This window comes from Sceloporus undulatus, chromosome 1 (genome assembly GCF_019175285.1).
Source record: "Sceloporus undulatus isolate JIND9_A2432 ecotype Alabama chromosome 1, SceUnd_v1.1, whole genome shotgun sequence".
In the NCBI taxonomy this organism is placed as follows: domain Eukaryota; kingdom Metazoa; phylum Chordata; class Lepidosauria; order Squamata; family Phrynosomatidae; genus Sceloporus; species Sceloporus undulatus.
Window position 1 is genome coordinate 72,867,075 of NC_056522.1, and position 17,628 is coordinate 72,884,702.

The 17,628-nt window shown below is 40.7% G+C and overlaps 1 protein-coding gene across 1 annotated transcript in view; it reads left to right on the forward strand.

Moving 5' to 3' along the window:
* Positions 1 to 3,261: 3,261 nt before the first annotated feature.
* WDR27 (WD repeat domain 27) overlaps positions 3,262 to 17,628 on the forward strand; it is a 125,848-nt gene continuing 111,481 nt past the window's right edge. Inside the window, exons 1-8 of the mRNA XM_042444018.1 lie at positions 3,262 to 3,362; positions 5,363 to 5,551; positions 8,102 to 8,300; positions 10,758 to 10,899; positions 13,032 to 13,156; positions 13,834 to 13,947; positions 15,094 to 15,145; positions 16,503 to 16,573. Coding sequence (XP_042299952.1) covers positions 8,109 to 8,300; positions 10,758 to 10,899; positions 13,032 to 13,156; positions 13,834 to 13,947; positions 15,094 to 15,145; positions 16,503 to 16,573 — 696 coding nt within the window. The 5' untranslated portion in view covers positions 3,262 to 3,362; positions 5,363 to 5,551; positions 8,102 to 8,108. The remainder of the gene's footprint in view (positions 3,363 to 5,362; positions 5,552 to 8,101; positions 8,301 to 10,757; positions 10,900 to 13,031; positions 13,157 to 13,833; positions 13,948 to 15,093; positions 15,146 to 16,502; positions 16,574 to 17,628) is intronic.

Below are 17,628 nucleotides of genomic sequence, written 5' to 3' on the forward strand. Positions count from 1 at the left end.
GTACAAAGGTAGCCCCATGTAGAGCGCATTACAGAAATCTAAATGAGAGCTTACCAGTGCGAGTACCACTGCTTCAAGGCCCTTTTGGTCTAGGAAGGGACGCAGTTGGCGTATCAACCGAAGTTGGTACCAAGCACTCCTGGCCACCACCTCCACATGAGATGTCAACTGTAGAGACGAGTCCAGGAGCACTCCCAAACTGCAAACCTCATCCTTTAGGGGAAGTGTGACCCCGTCCAGGACTGGTTGACAACCTCCCCACCCGGGCCAGGGCTTCCTATTGCAAGTACCTCCGTTTTCTCTGGATTCAACTTGAGCTTGTTTTCCTTCATCCAGCCCATTACCGACTCAAGACGCATTTAGAGGAGATATGCCATCCTTGGTCACTGCAGCAGTCGGGGACACGGAGAGATAGAGTTGGGTGTCATCAGCGTACTGATAACACCACGCCCCATGTCTCCAGATGATCTCTCCCAGCGGCTTCATGTAAATATTAAACAGCATGGGAGACAGGATGGCGCCTTGAGGGACACCTGATGTCAGCTCCCGTTTATGAGAGCAACTGTCTCCCAGCATCACCATCTGGAATCTGCCCGAGAGGTAGGATCTGAACCACTGCAACGCAGTGCCCCCGATACCTAAATCCCTCAGGCGTTCCAGAAGGATACCATGGTCTATGGTATCGAAAGCCGCTGAGATGTCCAAAAGCACCAACAGGGTCACACTTCCCCCATCGATGTCCAGACGGAGATCATCAACCAAGGCGACCACGGCAGTCTCAACTCTGTAACCTGCCTTGAAGCCAGTCTGAAATGTGTCTAGATAATCGGCTTCATCCAAGACAGCCTGGAGTCGGAAGGCAACTGCCCTCTCAATCACCTTGCCCAAAAATGGTAACAAAATCAGCCTGTAGTTGTTTCAAATCAGGGGATCAAGGGAGGGTTTTTTCAAGAGTAGTTTGACCACTACTTGTTTAAGTTTAGATGGAAATACCCCCTCCCTGAGAGATGCATTGATAATGATTTGAAGTAAGGTTAATATCGCATCCCCTCCCTGGGCGGTCAGCCAAGATGGGCAATGTTCCCAAAACACACAGATAGCCTAGCTCAGTGGGTCTTAACCTATTTTGAGTTCCATCAGTAACTCTACCAAAGAACCTTTACCCATGATGCTTGTTCATCCATGTCATCCAGACAATGGATTTCCTATTCGATGCTCCACAGTGATATCTGCTATTCTTGGATGCAACTATTGTCTATAATTGAATTGTTCAATAAAAGAACAAGGAGTTCATTTTTTCTGGGAAGGACATATGTATGTTTACAAACCTGCTGTATATATATCTTTTCCGGGAAGATTAACTACATAAAAATTGCAGTAGCATTTTTGGTAATAAACAAACAGAAATATATTTCCATTAGCAGTGGAACATTGTAAAACTGCTATTGAGCATAAATTGTATTGCCATGGTAATTATAAAACACAAATACAGTTTTTTAAAAAAAAAATAATGCTATTATTGGTAATGCACATTATTGCCGAGACTGAAAACAAAAGGTGTTAATACAATTCTTCATCCCACTTAGACGATTTCTTAGTGGAACTGGCAGTATAGCCACCACTGATTGAGAACCACTGACATACTGGTATTACCAGCTGTATTCTCCAGACACGTAGATGTACTCATCCATGCACTCAGAATACAGTACACACATATAAGGAAGCTAAGAACTTCAGCAATAGTGTGTATAGTTTGAGCTTGGCACCTGCAGAAGATTTGAGGACCAACTTACTGTCCCTAGGGCCACATGGACTGTCCAAAATGCCCCTCCAAATCATGAAACACCAATTTGGCAGTGGCCAGAAGTCCACTTCTGGTGTGAAGAACAATTTTAAACATTAAGATTAAACATCTAAGAAGCAGAGCCCTCCCCCCCCAGTTCATCTGGTGCCATCCAGCCATGGAGTGAGCAGGCCCAGCTCCATTGGGCTTGGCCTGAGCTAAGAAGAGGAGCCCTCCCTGCAGTCCATCTGCCTTGGTCCAGGCCTCGGAGGGAGAAAAGAACGGCTGGACTTTCCCCCTTCCCCTCCACCATTCCCTTCTCCTTTTGTGTCCTGTCTTTTTAGATTGTAAGTCTGAGGGCAGGGAACCTTCTAATTAAAAATAATAATAATTGTAAACCGCTCTGAGAGCCTTTATGGCTGAAGGGCAGGGCATAAATACCGTAAAAAAATGAATTAAAAATGTGAAAGGAGCCCTCTTTAAAAGAAAAAAAAGTGGCATCTGGAAATGTCAAGTGTTACAAAAACTGCCTTGGAGGGCACACTCTGGGGCTGTATTTTTCCCAGCAACTTGGTTTCAGAGCGGCAAAGACTGTTTGTCCCTGGGGTTTTATTGAACAATCCAATTATGCACAACACTTGCATAGGAGAATAATAGCAGATATGACTGGAGCATCTATGAGGAAATCCATTCTCTGGAAGACATGGAGGAGCAAGAGCAAGCCCCATACTGTGCCAGCAGATCAGGCAGGAGTCTGAAATCCTTTTCTGTTTAAATTGTTGCTTCCTTCTTCACTCCAGCTTCTCAGTTCCCTGCCTAGCCAGGAAGGGATGTTCTCCCTTGGATGGATTTCCTTTCAACTATTTCCCCAAGTGGCCGTGAGTCAGATGGCCCTGTGCTTCTGGAAGGGCCTCTGCCTGGACTGCAAAGCCCAGGATTCCACAGAATGGGGCCATGGCAGCTGGTGGCCTCGCAAAAGGGGCCATGCTCCATACTGTCAAACTCAATATAGTCCCAATGCCACCTTTTCTCAGGGTGACCAGCCGCCCTCCTTTTCCAGGACACGTCCTACATTTCAGCCTCCTGTCCAGGAGGAACCCCAAAATGTCCTCCATGTTGAGCTGGACTAAGAAGCATGCATTTATATTTATACGAGCGTTTTCAAGCTTTTGTTCAGCCGTGTCTTGTGAAGAAAACCCCAGGTCTTTATCCACACTGGAGAAATAACCCGGTTTGGCAGAGTTTTGGCTCTTTGCTATGGAATTCTGGGAGTTGGAGTTTGTTGTGGGCCTAGAGTGGAGCAGAGCCAGACAAAGAGTTAAAGCAGTGCCAAAATGGGTTATTTCTCCAGTGTAGATGCAGCCTCGGAGAACATTCTAAATGCGAAGCAGAGGGACTGCTGGAATGGGCCTCTCAGGCTTCCCGTAGGCGTCACTGTTGCCTAGGTAACCGCGTAGTTTACCCCTCTCCATCGACCGAGCGACTGCTAAACTGGGCCACAGGCAGCAACTCTTTCCTCCTCCAGTCCCTCGTCTTGGCCGTACGGCTCCAACGGGGGCTACAGCCGCAACCAAGGACGGTAAGGACCAACGACAGAGCGGGGGATGCGTGGTGGAGGCGAGGAGAACGCCTTTAACGGCTCCTTCGTTGGTCGTTTTAAGACCCAGCTCCCGTTTCTCAGTCTTAGCGGCGAAACAGGAAGTCCCGCCCCCTGAGGCGCCGGCGAGCTTGACAGGCAGAAAGAGAGTCTTGAGAGGGAGCTCGCGCCGATGGTCTTTGCCTCGCGCATGCGCAGACCTCCCCTTTTGGTCTCGGCTAGGAGCCGTTACCTTTTGACAGAGCTGTGTACCTGCCCTGCCTCAATGCTCTCTCCCAGAATTCCCTAGCACTGAGCCTGGGCAGTTAAGGCGGTCTCAGAGTGGATTATTTCTGCAGTGTGTTTTGGACCACAGCGGGTTTACACGGCTGAGCTGGGATTTGAATCCTGGTCTCCAGAGTCACAGTCCAACTACCCTCAAACCTGTACAAACCAAGGTGGCTCCTGTAGCTGGATGCCTGGTGCTTATGTGACAAATGATGCTCTCAAATGGGCCAAAATAAAAGCTTAGGGCAGTCCTGCCTTTGATGTTTTGTTGCTCCGGGAGCAAATTTAGGAAACTGTTTGAAACTGTTGAATAGTTTGCTTCTTACTAGTTTTAATTTGTTTCTAGGGCAATAAGGGGAGGTTCAGGGAGAAAAGTCAGTGTTGGGCAGAAATCGCATACATTTCGGGGTCGGAGCTTGGACATGACAAGGGACAGTTACCTGAAGTTGATTCATTTCCCAGCAACACACATATATATGCGATACATTGCAGCTGAAATGTTACAAGGGATAACTGTAACTCCTTAGTTACTTTCCTATTTTTGGGAGGGTGGGGGAGGAAAATTACATGGTTACAGTACTATTTCCTCCGTTGCCTTGTGCTCTGCTGTGAGTACTGACCTTATGAATTACTGAGGTGGAAATGAGAAGGATGCATTTTGCACCAAAGGCCAGTGCCTTGGAGCATTTACATTTCTGAAAATGTAAGTTTTAAAAAGTAACTTTTACTACCTTGAGAAATGGGAAAGTGGAGGGCACTTGAAACATATTCTGAACATCAAGGTATTGTTTAACCATGGCTAACTGCCTTGGGGGCCATGACAACAACTAACTGCTCTCTGAAGTAACTTTCCAACCTCTTGGGTTTGTCCTCAACCAAAACTAAGAAAACAAAACAGCCGTTGATCTTGCTTCTGGTAGCCGTGCCAGTCAACTGGAGCTAAAAAGGTATTGGAGAGCTCTGTAGTAGTTTGCCTGGTTTATGGACTTAGAGGGGTTGCCCCAGTTCCAAAGTTCACAAGGGGCACACTGTGCTCTTCTCTCCCTGATCTTCCCATTCACAATACAAGCAAGCAAATGGAAACAATTGAAAAACTGGGAAGAAGTAGATTATTAAACTATTTAAAAACTCAAAGGCATTTTCCCCACAGAAGCTATTTTCATTTTATTTTCAGTGGAGTCCTAGTGGAAAAACTGTAAAGGGGAAGCAGCTGTTTCTCCCATGCTTTGCTCTGGGCATTGAAGCATCTCTTTGCATAACAGTCCTTCCTAACAACAGAAGATGTCAGAAAATCCTGGTCCCTCTCAAGCTCATATTCTTCCACAGGCTCCTCTGCTCCCATTCATGGTTTTTTCATTCAGGTTGTTCCAACATTTTGTCCTTCTTCCCACCCCCAAAATTTTACCAAAGGTAATATTATCCTGAGGAGTCATCACTATTTGTAAATTTCTTTATGAAAATGAAGACTATTATTAATTAAATATATGACAGTTCGACATTATGCATAAAATTTAACATGACACAGTGCAGCAAAGGGCATGAATTCTTGTACATCTATGACAAGTATCTACTGCCATTGCAGATGATGAAATGTGAAAATGTATAGGCAGCCAGTTCATTTTTGCTTCTCAGAAATTTAATCACCAGCAGTTCTGTTTTTTAAGTGAAACAGTTTTGTCAAAATAAACTGAGCTTACCCACATTTTCTTTCACAGTAAAGATCCATCAGAAACAGAATGCATGTGTGAAGTTTCATTATTTATGTTCATACAGTTCTGTATAGTTGGATGACTATGATTCCACAAAGAAGAAGAACTAGCAGTTAGTAATGCTGATCTGGAAAACCTAATAATTACACCTTCCAAAATGAAGAAAAATTGATTTTCTTTACTTTACAGGAACAGGTAAGGAGTGTGTGTCCAATGTAAAAATTTCCAACCTGGTCCTATCCATTCTAATACAGACATTGGCCCTATTGAGAGTCATTGTTAACTGCCATTAAGTTGATTTCAACTTATGGCAAGCCTATGAATGAGAGACCTCTAGGTCACACTGCCATCAACAGCCACACTCAGATCTTGCAGATTCAGGGGTGTTTTTCAGGGTGTATTTTGGTGCAGTGATTGATTTGGTGTTTTTCTTTAGCTTTACTCTATTTTTTAGTATTAGCAGTTGGTGTCTGCCACAGTCTTGTTTTTGCAGAGAGAATGGAGCTTCTCTGTCTACTGCTTCCAGTTATATGACCTGGTTTCTATACTGGCCATCATGTGATGTCTACTTATATATTTTTGGTTACCTGAAAAATGTTTTTAGAATGAACAAACTTTTGGTTTCATAAAATTCAATCAGTCACTGTTCTGATTCATTTCTTGGTCCTAGGCCAAATTTTCCTGCAGTCTTTGATTCGGCTCTGTTTCCAGCTTTTTCATTCCAGTCACCTATAATCACTAACTAACATGTCCTGTTTTGGTGCATGATCAAATTTCTCCCAAACCCCAATAAAGAATTTCTCAGTTTCTTTTCCCTCTGCCTCTGGGATTGGAGCATAAACTTGGATTGTGGTTTTATTGATGAGCTTTCCCAAAAGTCTTATTGATATGATATTGATAATGCAAAGTTGGTCAGACTTTGCATTATATCTCTTAACTGTTTTTTGTTGCATTTCTCTTTAGTATTAATGCCATTCTACTTCTTTGATTTTAATTTCTGAGTAAAACACTCTGTAGTTATCTGACTGAAAATGCCCTGTACCTGTTCATTTTTGCTCACTTACTCCAAGTATTGCAATACAGTCAGCCCTTCTTATACACTGACTTTTTATATATGGATTCAAGCATCCATGGTTTGAAAATGTTCAAAAAAAGTATACATTTCAAATATCAAACCTTGATTTTCCATTTTTTAATAAGGTACGCCATATTGCTATGTCATTATATTTAATGGGACTTGAGCATAAACGGATTTTGTTATACACGGGGGATATTGGAACCAAACCCCAGCGTGTAACACATGTCCACTGTATTTATATATTCTATTTCTTGTTTTATAATGTTTAGATTCTGCTGATTCATGCTGTTCACATTCCATGTTCCTATATGTGTTGTGTAGTTGTTCTCAGTTACAAAGGCAGCAGCTCTTCCATTGTGCAGTGCTTTAGACATTTCAGAAATGTGGAGATTATTTCTGTGATTTTATCACTAAAAAACTGGAAAAGATTTTACACCCTGAAATAATTAATTCCCCCAAGCTGAGAGAAAGATTTAGCATTCTTAAAATGCACAACTGGGCAATATCTGTATTAAACTCAAGCTGTTACAAAAGTGTGCAAGCTTTCAAATTCCCCAGAACTCCTAAACAGTTAGGTGGTGGAAAATGCAGGAGCTGTAGGAAGTCCTTCTCCCAGAAAAGTCTAAAAATATGGTAGCATATTTGGTAAAAAATACACAGATTTGAGTAGCAGCCAGACTTTATTTTTTCAGAAATAGATTTCTTCTGCCATTTCTTTTTTATCCCAGAGTGTATTGCTCACTGTAATCTGATACCTACAAAACTGAACAGTGATTGATCCAGCCTGCAAATCTCCGCTTTGACCTGAAACAGACGGGTCAAAAGGAGTGGCTACCAGCCACTTTGGGGGCATGGTGTGCAGGTGACGCATGCCCCCAGAGTAGCCGGAAACTGCCCTGAGGTTGCCTAAGGTGAACTGAGGGTACCTCCAACAGGAGCAGCAAAAATCTGCTCAGGGCTGCCACAACAGCCTGCTTTCAGAGTGGGCTGTCTGATTGCTGCAGTCCCTGGCCGCTCCAAGCCACTGGTCTGCTTTGGCCCGTTGAGAGAGAATCAAAACAACAGACCTACATCTGGTCAAAAACATCTAGCCTTTATTTCTTACTGTTTCAAATTGTTCTATCATCCTCTGATATCATCTCCCCTTATAGCTTCTTTCTTTCACATGGACCAGCATAGCTATTTTTGTTTTTAAATGTGTTTTAGTAAAGCTGTGGTCCAAAATTACAAGGAAGTGTGTGCCCCCTCGTTGTGCCCCATCCCATCCTTCCTGCGTGCTCATGTGAGTGAGTGAACCACTACCAGTTTGATTTCCTCACAATGACAGTGGTGTTATCAAAGTCCCTGTTAAAAGTGGCGGAGGGCAGTAGTGGAGTCAGTGGCAAATACAGTAATCCATTAATCATTAAATCTGTGAATGCTTAACCCACAAATATGGAGGGATGGCTGCATATCTCATTTTAAAATTCTCAGTAAATGAGGCCTATTTGATCCTCAGGAAATAATTTGTAAACTGTTTTCAAACTTAGGTTTAAATGGAAATATACAACCTTTGACAATTTTCCAAAGGTGAATTATAAATGTGTTGAGTGATTCTTATGGATAATGATATTAAATGTAATGGAAGACACATTTCAGATTATATATTTATTTGATATCTCTTTCAGTTGTGCTATGGAAAGCCCTGAGGACCTCCGTTTCTTTGAAGAAGGATGTAGCAGCAGCATAGTTCTTGAAAAAAAAGTTTTTATATCCCAAGTACCCGAATCACATGTTCAGCTTGCTTGTAGCCTCCATTACTGTGCTTTTCCTTTGAATGGAAATGAGCTTTGCATTTTGAAAATCACTGATGATCCTGACCACCAGGTTAATCATTTATGTCTTTGTAGATGTTGAGTTCATGTTAAAATGAATGAAGTCCATGCACGCTATCTATATACAGATCCTTTGGAAATGAATGGAAACAGTGGTTAGGAGACTATGGAGTCATGGAGACTGGCAGCGTGGAGTGGCCTGAAGCTCCTCTGGCCTAATTCACCCCCCAGTCAACTTGGGACTGCGTTGACCGCATGATCTGGTCCCAATCTGGGTCACCGCCACAGTCCCGAATGGGACTCCGGCAAAGAGCGGACATTCACTACTCTTTTTCCAGCTCGTTTTTCCTTGCCGGGCACGCTGTCTGTGCGGCTTCCGGCTGCTCTGGGTGTGTGTGTCGTCTGCACGCCCTATTCCTGGAGCAGCTGGAAGCCGTTCTTGTCCATCTATTTTGGGCCTATGTCCAGTAACAATAAATATGAGACCACTCTGAGGTTCCAATTTTCATACCTGAATATAAACAAATAACACAAGTTTTCTTTTCTTTGACAAGAAAGAGTACATCAACAATGTATTTGCCCAAATAAAATTTTCACAAGAGTTCCCCAAATGTGAAAAATTCACAAAAACCTCATATTTTCACACAGTACAGAATTTCTTTAAAAATGTGAATGAAAAAGCAAAAATCGACATCCCAAGTTTATTGTGGTAACTGGCAAGTAGAGTATACAGCTTGATAGTTACTGTCAAGTTTCCTAGCTAAAATTATGTAAGAAAATTCATGGCTATTTTCTTCTATGCCTTTTGAATCAATTTCTATGTTCCATAAATGGTGTCTGTTCAATAATGCTATCACTATTAAGTTTAGGGAGAGCCATCACGGTGTAGTGGTTTGAGTATTGGATTAGGACACAAGACCAGAGTTTGAATCCCTGCTTGGCCATAGAAACCTACTGAGTGACCTTGGGCAAGTCAAACATTCTCAGCCTAAAAGGATGGCAAGTGCAACCCCCTCCCCTCCAACAAATTCTGCCAAGAAAACCCTGTGACAGGTTCACTTTAGAATCACTATTAAGTCAGATATGACTGGAAGGTATACAACAGCAACAATTAAGTTCATGTAGGCCCTGTCCAGATGGGCCAAAAAGCACGTACTGAGTACGTGCTAGGGTTGCCTGGGAGCATCCTTTTCAGACGCTCCCTAACCCTAGTACGTACTCAGTACGTTAAAATGGTGGTGCCCTGTCTACACAGGCTGCACCATTTTGATGCGACGGACGCATAGCGTCCGCACGTCCCATTGTGCTTGCGACATCACGAGTGCTCCATTTGCGCACTCGGGCATCGCAAGTGCAACGCACAAAGAACTCACTTTTTGAGGGTTCTTTTTCCGCCACCGGGAAGCCTCGCCATTTGGCATCTGAGGCTTCCCACCGGTGGAAATGGAGGCGGCGGCAGACTGCCCTTTTCGGGCGGTCTGTATCCTGCCGTAATTCAAATAAAGAAATTTATTTCCATGTCCTTGTCCTTACCTAAAACAAGATATTACCCTCCAAAAGAATGTTATTCTTTCTGAAGCCCAAATGAGAACATTTTTCTGAATTACTGTAACTCATTTAAATATTGTCAGATATTTGACAACTGGCAATTAGGCTGGTGTTATTTTATCAAACGATTGCATTCAGAGATGGTCTGCTGATGAATGGTGCCTACTAGTTGACTATGAAGGGAGGATTCTTCAAGGATTACCCCTCTCTCCGGCTGTCCACTGTGCATTCTCTCAAATCTTTTTCAGTAGGTCCCTGGCGCAAATTTGAAATGGTTTGGAGAACTGCAAAGTGGAGGGGCTGTTGCAGAAATTTGCCCTGTTCTGCTGGAGGGAAGTGTTATATCAGCAGAGTATTTGGTTGCAGGGCATCGGATGGACCTGTTATCATGGGAGTAGTAAATCTATTATTAGTTTTACAGTTGCTTCTCCTTCAGTTTTTCCTTCAGCTGCTCCAGGTTGATTCCAAACCTCTGTTAGGAATAGGTTCCATCACTTGGATGGTTCCTGTAAACCTGGAGCCTGTGGAGGAGGAGTGGCTGTACAAGTGAACATAGATTCATGGCTCCATGACAACAGATCTACAAGCTGTCCCTGGCCAATTGCATATAACTATATATATTTATGTTTTAGAGCAGTTTGCTACTCAAAGTGGTGATCCATGGGGCCAGCGCTGGTACACAAGCCATCAGTTGCTGATCCTTGAAAAGTTTCCAGGAAAGAAAGAAACAACTGTAGCCAGCGGACAGAAATATGGACACTAGTACATGGCGGGGGGATAGTTGATTTCTCGCATTGGATAGCTTGGGAAAGCACTTTTAGAGTTCATCAAAAATATGTGTTATATGTATAATATAATTCACTCTGATACCAAGGGATAAATTGTATAATAAAAACAAATTGAGCTGCTCTGTGAGTATATTTTATTTGTGTTTCAAATTATCTAAAATGTCTTTTGTCAGCCATTACACTTAATAGGTCATCACCATTCAATTACTGCACTCACATTTGGGAGCAAAGTCAATCCACTTCTTATTTGTTCTGCTTCAAGTGACTATGTGATAGTGTGGGATCTGGATGAATGTATGAAGAAGGTGCTAGAAGGTAAATGCTTTAATATTTTGTATTATTTAAACTTGTGAATTAAACAAAATGTGTGTAACATAATTAGTCTACAGAAAAGTTGATGTATGTCACATTTGCAAGCTTTCAAAACTGGTTTGACCATTCAAAACAAGTTTTGCCTGTGTATTTTCTGGCAACCTTTCTTAGTACAGTACAATATTTTCTGGTTTCTTAGTGTAGTTTGCCATAACACTGAATGAATGAATGATTTATTGAATTAGTCTACGGACCATTTCAAATACCACAACTTTGGAATAAACAAATTATTCTTGAAAGGGTCTCAGTTTGCAAGTTTGGGTTTCATTGGGGTGAAGCACATGGGTAGCTAGGAGCGGCCTCTGGCAGCTCTAGCTGTGATCAGGCCCCAATCGGCCTGGGACCGTGGTGACTGGATGGTCCGCTCCCAAATGGGCCACCAGTAGGAGTGGTTATTACTACTCCTTTTGCTGGCAGCTTTGGGCCACCTTAGGCGGCTTTGGAGTGGGTTGCTTTGGGAGTGTGCATCATCTGCATACCATGCCCCTGAAGTGGCTGGAAGCCTCTCCTTTTGGCCTGTCTGTTTTGGGCCATTGTGAACTTTTATTAATCTGACTATGTAAGGAGAGGAGGGAAGTAAGGATGAAACAGAATACTTGCATATGTTGCATTTTGGATGCCCCAAACAATTATGACATCTTAATACAGTCATTAAAAGCAGAACTATCATAAATATGACCATGCAACATGTTCTTTATTTCCATATGAAGCTATATCTTTGTAATCAATCTCTAAAGTTTTTCAGGATTGGAAATGAAATTTTTCTTCATATCTTGTGAAACTTTTATTTTGGAAGTCTTACTGAATTTTAATGCTGTGCTGTCAAAAGAGGAACAGAATTTTGGATGCTTTTTGGCAGCAAACCTATACCAGCTTACTGGGGTGTGCTTCAATTTTGAACAAACCCCAGAAACAATGTGACTGAGACGTACTAAGGGGTTATCTGAATTGAACTGGAGCTCTTCTGAGGCAGTCTGAATCTGAGTAGTCCTGAAGATTTGTTAGCAATTTTGATTTGATTCAATTTTTGATTTGATACAGAGATACAGGCAGGAAGTTCACAGAGTCTTTCCTAACCTCTCCATAGAAAGAAGACATCCAGGTGGGGAGAAGGGCAGAGTGGGGGGGGGGGGGGACATAGCTTTGTGACTGGCAGTTCTAGCTTCTAATCACAGTTAATAGCATTACCAAAACAGTGATTTGTGGAAGGTTTGTTAAAATAACATATTTCAGGACTGATTACATGTTCATTGCTGTTTGCTTGTACACACATACAATGCAGAAATATTTAAAATATTTTAGTGGTGTCTGTGGAATCCTAGAGAGTATAGCATTGGCTAAACCCATCCTACATAGTTTGCTATTCTCTGCATCCATTCTTCTGAAATAACTTATCTTTCTTCCTAAGAAATTTTTCAGGATCACTCCTCTCAGAAGGGCCAACTATCCCTGCAAAATTTTGCAGGCAGTAACTTTAAAAAATAACATTTAGTTGTTTTATTTGCAATGCACCTTTCACCTTGTATAGGATCCAACGTGCCTTCAAAGCACTTAAAATAGGATGCAGTTAAATGGAGTGAATGAATGAATGGAATTTGTCAGCATATTGTGTTTCCAATATTTCTCTGATATTGGAAATACAACCCCCCCCCCCTTTAAAGGGCTGCTATGACTGCAGATTGCATCCCGTTCTAACAGTAAAGATTACAGCTGTTTGTTGATTGTTAGTGATTGTTATTGGCAAACATAAAGATTTGGATTTCTGAATTTTGATTCAGAGCTGAGTAAAATTGGGTGGCCTCTGAATCAGACTGTTTTCAGAATTGCTGGATTGGGGTGTTAACCCAGTCTTATGGTTGGTACATACTACACCACTTGCTTAATTCAGTCTGACTGAACACAATGGGTATTACTTTTGAACAGGCATGTTCAGAACTATTCTGTAGATTAACTTTGACATCTACTCTGTTTAATATGTGCTATTTGTTATGACATGACTGGCTTTCACATAGAAGTTGAAATATAATGTTATAAAATAATTTTAATAATTGTGTATTTTGTTTTAATTACTACAGGGTTAATGCCACAAGGTGTTGTTATAGGAACACTCTTGGGAATGGTACTTTATGTCCGATTTAGTCCAGATGATCAGACTGTGGCAGTATGTGCTGGCAATAGAATATATATGCTAAATGCAAAGGTGAGAAAGGATATGAAGGTAAAGATGCTTTATTAACTTTAAATATTTAATGCAATATGTAGGTACATCTAGTTGTGCCATAAATGTATTATAAGTCAGTTGAAACCAGTTTTTAGCCTCTTTACCACATGTTTGTATTTTTTAGAAGTGCTCAGGCAAGCACATAGTTTAAATTTCTCACGTTTATACCTAGTAATCAAACAGCTGAGTCCACAAATTGCTGGCTTGTTTTGTTGTACTTTAAGTGTCTGGGATTTTTTGTTTGTTTGTTTTCTTCTTCTTCTTCTTCTTCTTCTTCTTTGCAATGTTAAATTGATTTCAACTGAATTTATCCTTCAATGACCACACAGATAGTTAAGCATCACAAACAGTTAAGCATCTTTAAATCAGTGAATGCTAAGGAATGCTCCAGATATGATTCATGGGAACTCTGACAAGAATAAAAATGGCATCAAAACACAACTGTGCCTTTCCATAGCTCTCATTCACTCCAGTAGATCTTAAATAAGAGACATTATTAGTCGGTTGTGCTAAAGGACAACAGGGGAGATAGAATGGGTCACTTTCCTAAAAACATACCAGAAATTGTTATACAAATGGAATGGCATTTATGAAGTATTGAACAAAACAAAAATATATTTTAAAAACTTTATGTATATTCTTGAACTGATTTGCAGAACAATACTATACTTGCTGAATTGGAGGGCCACCTGGCTCCAGTAACTGCTGTTGAGTTTTGTACTTGGGAGAAAAATATATTGATATCAGTTTCTGAAGACAGAAGTTTTAAGGCAAGCAAGTTCTTTCTCCCACCTTCTCTCCCACCTTCTTCTCCCTCTTTTTAAAAATACATTCCATTTGGTTCAAGAAACAATGTTACAATAAAACAGAGAGACACTTGGGAATTATCCAGTGGAATTAATAGTAAAACATAACTGTGATAGAATATTTTTAATTGTGTCCTAAAACTGAAAACAGAATAAACTATGTAGCATTCAAATCTGTTTTCTCAGATACAACATTAAACATCACTGTTGAGTCACAATTCAATTTTCTCTATTATCATCTCTGGCTTCAAACACCATCCTGTGACATCAACAGAAAATTGTACATGAGTCTAGATTTTATACTTCCCCCTCCTCCCCCCTCCTCCGCTTCTTCTTTTTGAAAAAGCAAACATTTTAAAATGACTGTTTCTGTGGCCCGTTCTGTACGGGTGTAAAGTACACGCTCCGCGTGTATTAGGCTTAGAAAGGGGCGTCCTTTCCGGACACCCCTAACCCTAGTATGCGCGGAGCGTATACAAAATGGCAGCACCCGTTCTACACAGGCGCCGCCATCTTGACGTCGTGGATGCCTAGTGTCTGCACGTCGCACGGCGGAAGTGACACTGCAAGTGCGCCACTGGCCACTTGCGGCGCCACTTCCGGGGCACAAAAAGAAGCCACTTTTTGTGGCTTCTTTTTTGCTGCGCCGAGGAGTCGCGCGGTTTGGCCGCTGGGGTTCCTTGGCGCAGCAAATGATGGCGCTGGCAGACCGCCCGTTTTGGGCAGTCTGTAACACTCCTGTGTTAAAGTTTTGTCACCCATTTTGTATTTGTATTTGTTGATGGTAGGACACTGAATATTTTTGCTCATGAACTTGTTTCATTGTCATTCAAATAAAAGTTTCTAATACAAACAACAATTATAAACATTATTGAAAATAAGGTATATTGAATTTAGTGTGATAAATCTGTTAGGATTTGCCCATGTTTTAAAGCCCAGGTACAAGTTATTTTCCACAGTAAGCAACAGACACAGTGAATTCCATTAAATGAAATTTTGTTTTTGGAATATATAATCTTGTTTTTGAGGTATATAGCAAGTTTCACATATAATTCTAATTGTTTTCATTATTGTGTAAACTGATGTTTGAATGTTACCATTTTTTTAAAGGTATGGGATTATTGTACTGGATTGTTAGTATATCAATCAGCAGTAATAACAGGTATGTTTTAGAAATTAAGGAACCAACTGGTGCCTGTTTTTAAAAAGCAGTTTTTGAAAAAAGAAATGAGCATGTTCACCCATGAAAGTTACTGTTTGGAGAGAAAGGGCAAAATAAACTCAAGTTAACACTATTACTCCTAGTTTCTCTGTGGCTTCCATTGACAAGAGCTGTATCTATAGTTACCCAGTTCCAGTGTCTTCTGGTATATTCTAATGCATACATGGAATTTCTCATTCAGTGTGCCACCCTGTTATTTTTGTGAAAGCAGCGAATCTGCAAAGGAATAGTGACATGTGTCTGCTATCTCCATAGCAATGTCTATTTCCAGTGGTGTCACTATGTATATGTCAATACATTTAAGTTGTGCATATATTATTGTAGTTTAAAAGTACAATTTTAATTGTGCCAGTGTTACATTTGGTGATATACGAGTAACATGAGTACAAAAAATTTACTAAGGATTATGTATGGTGTGGTCTGGAAGGAAGTCAGTGGGGGGTGACATCAGGGGTTATCGCACTGGTGACACCAACCATAGTGATGCCATTTTCTGTTTCTAGTGAGAACACAGACAGCAAGTGTGGTGTAGTGGTTTGAGTATTGGACTAGGACTCGGGGAGACCAGGGTTCCAATCCCCAATCAGTCATGAAACCCAGTGGGTTCGAGTAGAGTGGTCACTTGTTTCTTTTCCTTCTTTATAGTTTGTTTATTGTCTGCCTTTTTAAAATCTATGCTAGAAATTTGAAATGGAGAAACAGAATGCGTAGTTGCTTAAACCTTTTCTTGTTTGTAACTTTTTTGCTGAAAACTGCTCTTCCACAAAATAGCTTCCACATGAGGTTAAAATGTGTGTTTGTCTTGAAATATGTATTTCTGCTGGTATCAGCAGTAAAAAAATAATTTGTAGCCCCATATACTGAGAATTTGTGATATCACAGGCTTGTGTAGGAAAAAGAAGGGCACTATCAGCATCTGCAAAAACAGCTGGGAACTTCTGGCACTCTCTTATCTTGGCTTATGGAGGAGGGGCAGACCTGCTCTGTCTTGAGCATCTTACTAGTATTTAAAACAGTCCATTATATCAGCTAGGCAAACAGAGAGACTCGATAGTGTACAGAACCTCTCATATAAGCAGGTGTCAGATGCCTCTTTGTGCAAGCTAAGAAAATCTGCAACTCCTCATACAGCTGAGAGTTGTGGAAGCATACTGCATAAATGTTTGGATTCAGGTTTATAGATTTATATGTAGCATTTACTTTTACAGAAAAGTTTTGTGTAAGTAAAGTATTACAGCAGTTGCACATTCTTGGTACAGAGAACTGAACTGGTACTGTCAATTTTTTTTTTGTACAGCATTTCCTCTTTTAAGTCTCTTCATTGATGAAGAAAATAAACAGATCATCACTGGATGTGAAAATGGACAGGTTGTAAGCCATACATAGAGTCTGATTATTTACAATTTAAATATTGAAAAATAAAATAGCAAATTCCTGTTTTAGATTCCTTTTTATTTTTAATAGATATTTTACATTTTAAAATAGTTTTTAGATACTGTAGTTTGATTACATTTTAATTATAATATTTTTATCTGTCTCTTTGTCAATCTTATCTGCTTTTAAAAATTGTAATGTACCTTGAGTTCTGGAAGAAAAGATGGGGTATATAGTACCTTTTTTAAAAACTGATTTACTAATGAGTGATGTCAGGAAAAAGACATGGTTCAGCTGAAGAATATGTGTTTTTCTCAGATTCAGTCCCTAGCATCTTGGGGTATGGTTGGGCTCATCCATTCCAATTTAAAATATCACAATCGCAGGTTAAACATCTTGAGGTATACTTCAATTAGGGGATAACTTTCTCTATAAAGAGTCAGGAGGGTATGCTAGGCAAAAAAGATAGGTTTTCAACACCTAATAAAGACTATTAAGTTTTGAAATGGTTAAATGTAAATGAAATTGAAGTTTCACTTCTTTTTCATATTAATAACTACTTAAAACAGACAGTTATAAAATAAACAAAAGACACACTTTATTAGCAAGTCAAAACAGTTTACCTGTAGTACAGTTTATTTAGCTCAAATCAAAGATTGTCAGTTTGAAGGACAACATGCATAGTTATTTACCAAAGTGCTCACATTTGACAGTTGTGTTTGAGATATTATTACTATACATACATCTGTACAAGTCAACCTCATATATAAGTTGGGGGAAGGTTTTAGGACCAAAATAATGGATTTTGATATGACCCGTGGATAAGTTGAGCGTAAAACCTAGGAGCATATAACAAGGGGAAAACACCACTTCCCTCTCTCCTTCCCATTCCCCTTCTCCTCCTTCTCCTTCTCCTCCTCCTCCTTCTTTGGAGCTCTCCTGGCCACCTAACACCACTTCGCTGGTGCTGGATAAGAAGGTTTTAACATCAAATTGGGAAGGAAAGGGAGTTAAATGGGTGTTTGGTGGACAGAGAGACCCAGAGGAGG